A 6,138-nucleotide genomic window follows, 5' to 3' on the forward strand; every position below is an offset into this window, starting at 1 on the left:
GGTCTGTGTTTGGTGGTCCGACACGGGACTCGAGGGGGGTGGTCTGTGTTTGGTGGTCCGACACGGGACTCGAGGGGGTTGGTCTGTGTTTGGTGGTCCGACACGGGACTCGAGGGGGTTGGTCTGTGTTTGGTGGTCCGACACGGGACTCGAGGGGGTTGGTCTGTGTTTGGTGGTCCGACACGGGACTCGATGGGGGGTGGTCTGTGTTTGGTGGTCCGACACTCGAGGGGGGTGGTCTGTGTTTGGTGGTCCGACACTCGAGGGGGTTGGTCTGTGTTTGGTGGTCCGACACGGGACTCGAGGGGGGTGGTCTGTGTTTGGTGGTCCGACACGGGACTCGAGGGGGTTGGTCTGTGTTTGGTGGTCCGACACGGGACTCGAGGGGGGTGGTCTGTGTTTGGTGGTCCGACACGGGACTCGATGGGGGGTGGTCTGTGTTTGGTGGTCCGACACGGGACTCGAGGGGGGTGGTCTGTGTTTGGTGGTCCGACACTCGAGGGGGGTGGTCTGCGTTTTCTAGACCTCTGCTGTACTGAAACAGCAGCCATATGGTCGCAATTTCTGAATGACAATAACAGACTTTTTATCAGTTTCTATCTCTCCCTCAAAGACAGACAGCCTGGAGAATCAGTCGACAACGACGGGAGTAGAAACTGCAGCGTTACAACCCCAGAACCTCTGTCGTTACAGCAGATAAAACACGACTGTTGTTGTAAAGAGGTGCAGCGCCTCTTGGGTGTCATATTTAGTGTTTTCTTTTTGCGGCTCTGAGGATTAATGTGTGTTCATCTCAGAATCAAAAACAAACAAACAAACAAAACGAAATAAACAACAAACAAAAGTGTCAAATGAAAACAGTATGATGTGAGAGTGGACAGAGGTCAGAGGTCATGGATCAACGTCCTTAGTAAGTGGTGAAGGCAGTGGTTCCCCAGGAGGAAGAACTGCTACAAGGAAGTAGAGGTCAAATGATGTTGTTCTTTAATCCTCCTCTCCAGACTCCTCCTCTTCCTCCTCTTCTTCTTCTCCTCCTTCCTGCAGGGGCAACACAATGACCCGGTCAGTTTCACACTTTTCAACAGAACACTGCTTCTTCTAATGAAGGAGAAAAGCTACACTTGGTTGTCCTACTTTTCTTATGAGCAACCTTTATGTAAGGGTTAGCCTAACAAAATGAAACTGACAAGACATTATTTGAACATATAGTAACATAACAACATAGCAAAGCATCAGGACTTGTTGGAGCATGAAACTACATGAAAGAGACAGAGAAATACAAGGTTAGTTCAAATTCCTGAATGAACAGGTTTTACTACAGGAGTTGACCTCCTTTGATATACAACGTATTCCCAGAAAGCACTTCCTGGAAAGCACTCCCCCCCCCCCCCCCCTCCCTAACAATGTGTTGAGTGCATAGTTTCACAGACTCTCTTAACAGGCTTACACAAGAACACTGTAGCGGGTGTTTCCAACTTTTAAAAAAGTCTTCCCAAGATGACCGAGCAGCGACCACCATGGAACAGGGAGAAAACCCCCTCCATCTCAGCCTTCCTCGCTTTTCAGATTCAAATGGATTTTCATTTTCCACATGGCTTCCATTTTATTCTGGGGGAAGCCAACCTGACACAATTTATAACCCTCTTCCTTTCCCAGGCTGCGGCCGAGGACGTGTCCCAAATGCCATCCTATTCACCTCACAGGGCCCCCATAGACTCTGGTCTAAAGCAGTACACTACGAAGGGAATAGGATGCTGTTTGGGAACGCGACCAGAGTCTGAAGCAGTATTCCCATTCAGCAGAGAGAGAGAGACAGAGAGAGGCGAAAGCTTGTCTGCATTACAGGACCCCTCCCTCCCTCCCTCCCTCCCTCCCTCCCTCCCTCTCCATTCATTAATGCAGCAGACACTTCAGCTGTGAAGGGTCCACTAAACGCTACCATGTGACACAGCCAGGAGAACCAATGAGAGTGGAGTGAAAGGGAAGGAGGGAGGGAAGGGAGGAGGAAGTAGGAAGGAGCTACTGAAGTTTGGACATTTATAAACCATTAGTGATTAACAGGGGATCTAAACTAGAGAGGTGTTAGTGATTAACAGGGGGGCTAAACTAGAGAGGTGTTAGTGATTAACAGGGGGGATAAACTAGAGAGGTGTTAGTGATTAACAGGGGATCTAAACTAGAGAGGTGTTAGTGATTAACAGGGGATCTAAACTAGAGAGGTGTTAGTGATTAACAAGGGGGATAAACTAGAGAGGTGTTAGTGATTAACAGGGGATCTAAACTAGAGAGGTGTTAATGATTAACAGGGGATCTAAACTAGAGAGGTGTTAGTGATTAACAGGGGGATAAACTAGAGAAGTGTTAGTGATTAACAGGGGGATAAACTAGAGAGGTGTTAGTGATTAACAGGAGGATAAACTAGAGAGGTGTTAGTGATTAACAGGGGATCTAAAATAGAGAGGTGTTAGTGATTAACAGGGGATCTAAAATAGAGAGGTGTTAGTGATTAACAGGGGATCTAAACTAGAGAGGTGTTAGTGATTAACAGGGGATCTAAACTAGAGAGGTGTTAGTGATTAACAGGGGGATAAACTAGAGAGGTGTTAGTGATTAACAGGGGATCTAAAATAGAGAGGTGTTAGTGATTAACAGGGGGATAAACTAGAGAGGTGTTAGTGATTAACAGGGGATCTAAAATAGAGAGGTGTTAGTGATTAACAGGGGATCTAAAATAGAGAGGTGTTAGTGATTAACAGGGGATCTAAACTAGAGAGGTGTTAGTGATTAACAGGGGATCTAAACTAGAGAGGTGTTAGTGATTAACAGGGGATCTAAACTAGAGAGGTGTTAGTGATTAACAGGGGATCTAAACTAGAGAGGTGTTAGTGATTAACAAGGGGGATAAACTAGAGAGGTGTTAGTGATTAACAGGGGATCTAAACTAGAGAGGTGTTAATGATTAACAGGGGATCTAAACTAGAGAGGTGTTAGTGATTAACAGGGGGATAAACTAGAGAGGTGTTAGTGATTAACAGGGGGATAAACTAGAGAGGTGTTAGTGATTAACAGGAGGATAAACTAGAGAGGTGTTAGTGATTAACAGGGGATATAAAATAGAGAGGTGTTAGTGATTAACAGGGGATCTAAAATAGAGAGGTGTTAGTGATTAACAGGGGATCTAAACTAGAGAGGTGTTAGTGATTAACAGGGGATCTAAACTAGAGAGGTGTTAGTGATTAACAGGGGATCTAAACTAGAGAGGTGTTAGTGATTAACAGGGGATCTAAACTAGAGAGGTGTTAGTGATTAACAGGGGGATAAACTAGAGAGGTGTTAGTGATTAACAGGGGATCTAAAATAGAGAGGTGTTAGTGATTAACAGGGGATCTAAAATAGAGAGGTGTTAGTGATTAACAGGGGATCTAAACTAGAGAGGTGTTAGTGATTAACAGGGGATCTAAACTAGAGAGGTGTTAGTGATTAACAGGGGATCTAAACTAGAGAGGTGTTAGTGATTAACAAGGGGGATAAACTAGAGAGGTGTTAGTGATTAACAGGGGATCTAAACTAGAGAGGTGTTAATGATTAACAGGGGGATAAACTAGAGAGGTGTTAGTGATTAACAGGGGGATAAACTAGAGAGGTGTTAGTGATTAACAGGAGGATAAACTAGAGAGGTGTTAGTGATTAACAGGGGATCTAAACTAAAGAGGTGTTAGTGATTAACAGGGGGATAAACTAGAGAGGTGTTAGTGATTAACAGGGGGGCTAAACTAGAGAGGTGTTAGTGATTAACAGGGGATCTAAACTAGAGAGGTGTTAGTGATTAACAGGGGGATAAACTAGAGAGGTGTTAGTGATTAACAGGGGGGGTAAACTAGAGGGGTGTTAGTGATTAACAGGGGGGATAAACTAGAGAGGTGTTAGTGATTAACAAGGGGGCTAAAATAGAGAGGTGTTAGTGATTAACAGGGGGATAAACTAGAGAGGTGTTAGTGATTAACAGGGGGGATAAACTAGAGAGGTGTTAGTGATTAACAGGAGGGGCTAAACTAGAGAGGTGTTAGTGATTAACAGGGGGGGTAAACTAGAGAGGTGTTAGTGATTAACAGGGGGGATAAACTAGAGAGGTGTTAGTGATTAACAGGAGGGGCTAAACTAGAGAGGTGTTAGTGATTAACAGGGGGGATAAACTAGAGAGGTGTTAGTGATTAACAGGAGGGCTGAACTAGAGAGGTGTTAGTGATTAACAGGGGGGCTAAACTAGAGAGGTGTTAGTGATTAACAGGAGGGGCTAAACTAGAGGTGTTAGTGATTAACAGGGGATCTAAACTAGAGAGGAGTTAGTGATTAACAGGGGATCTAAACTAGAGAGGTGTTAGTGATTAACAGGGGGGCTAAACTAGAGAGGTGTTAGTGATTAACAGGAGGGGCTAAACTAGAGAGGTGTTAGTGATTAACAGAGGGGCTAAACTAGAGAGGTGTTAGTGATTAACAGGGGGGCTAAACTAGAGAGGTGTTAGTGATTAAAAGGGGATCTAAACTAGAGAGGAGTTAGTGATTAACAGGGGGGATAAACTAGAGAGGTGTTAGTGATTAACAGGGGGATAAACTAGAGAGGTGTTAGTGATTAACAGGGGGGATAAACTAGAGAGGTGTTAGTGATTAACAGGAGGGCTGAACTAGAGAGGTGTTAGTGATTAACAGGGGGATAAACTAGAGAGGTGTTAGTGATTAACAGGGGGGCTAAACTAGAGCGGTGTTAGTGATTAACAGGGGGATAAACTAGAGAGGTGTTAGTGATTAACAGGGGGGGGGTAAACTAGAGAGGTGTTAGTGATTAACAGGGGGGATAAACTAGAGAGGTGTTAGTGATTAACAGGGGGGCTAAAATAGAGAGGTGTTAGTGATTAACAGGGGGATAAACTAGAGAGGTGTTAGTGATTAACAGGGGGGATAAACTAGAGAGGTGTTAGTGATTAACAGGAGGGGCTAAACTAGAGAGGTGTTAGTGATTAACAGGGGGGGTAAACTAGAGAGGTGTTAGTGATTAACAGGGGGGATAAACTAGAGAGGTGTTAGTGATTAACAGGAGGGGCTAAACTAGAGAGGTGTTAGTGATTAACAGGGGGGATAAACTAGAGAGGTGTTAGTGATTAACAGGAGGGCTGAACTAGAGAGGTGTTAGTGATTAACAGGGGGGCTAAACTAGAGAGGTGTTAGTGATTAACAGGAGGGGCTAAACTAGAGGTGTTAGTGATTAACAGGGGATCTAAACTAGAGAGGAGTTAGTGATTAACAGGGGATCTAAACTAGAGAGGTGTTAGTGATTAACAGGGGGGCTAAACTAGAGAGGTGTTAGTGATTAACAGGAGGGGCTAAACTAGAGAGGTGTTAGTGATTAACAGAGGGGCTAAACTAGAGAGGTGTTAGTGATTAACAGGGGGGCTAAACTAGAGAGGTGTTAGTGATTAAAAGGGGATCTAAACTAGAGAGGAGTTAGTGATTAACAGGGGGGATAAACTAGAGAGGTGTTAGTGATTAACAGAGGGGCTAAACTAGAGAGGTGTTAGTGATTAACAGAGGGGCTAAACTAGAGAGGTGTTAGTGATTAACAGGGGATGTAAACTAGAGAGGTGTTAGTGATTAACAGGAGGGGCTAAACTAGAGAGGTGTTAGTGATTAACAGGGGGGCTGAACTAGAGAGGTGTTAGTGATTAACAGGGGGGCTAAACTAGAGAGGTGTTAGTGATTAACAGGGGGATAAACTAGAGAGGTGTTAGTGATTAACAGGGGGCTGAACTAGAGAGGTGTTAGTGATTAACAGGGGGGCTAAACTAGAGCGGTGTTAGTGATTAACAGGGGATCTAAACTAGAGAGGTGTTAGTGATTAACAAGGGGGATAAACTAGAGAGGTGTTAGTGATTAACAGGGGGGATAAACTAGAGAGGTGTTAGTGATTAACAGGGGATCTAAACTAGAGAGGTGTTAGTGATTAATAGAGGGGCTAAACTAGAGAGGTGTTAGTGATTAACAGGGGGGATAAACTAGAGCGGTGTTAGTGATTAACAGAGGGGCTAAACTAGAGAGGTGTTAGTGATTAACAGGGGATAAACTAGAGCGGTGTTAGTGATTAAC

At 44.5% G+C, this 6,138-nt stretch overlaps 1 protein-coding gene across 1 annotated transcript in view; it reads right to left on the bottom strand.

Moving 5' to 3' along the window:
* Window positions 1–442: 442 nt before the first annotated feature.
* The window catches only part of hmga2 (high mobility group AT-hook 2), a 103,101-nt gene continuing 97,405 nt past the window's right edge, over window positions 443–6,138 (bottom strand). The window contains exon 5 of the mRNA XM_055905845.1: window positions 443–1,038. Coding sequence (XP_055761820.1) covers window positions 985–1,038 — 54 coding nt within the window. The 3' untranslated portion in view covers window positions 443–984. The remainder of the gene's footprint in view (window positions 1,039–6,138) is intronic.

Source organism: Salvelinus fontinalis, chromosome 39 (genome assembly GCF_029448725.1).
Source record: "Salvelinus fontinalis isolate EN_2023a chromosome 39, ASM2944872v1, whole genome shotgun sequence".
Taxonomy (NCBI): domain Eukaryota; kingdom Metazoa; phylum Chordata; class Actinopteri; order Salmoniformes; family Salmonidae; genus Salvelinus; species Salvelinus fontinalis.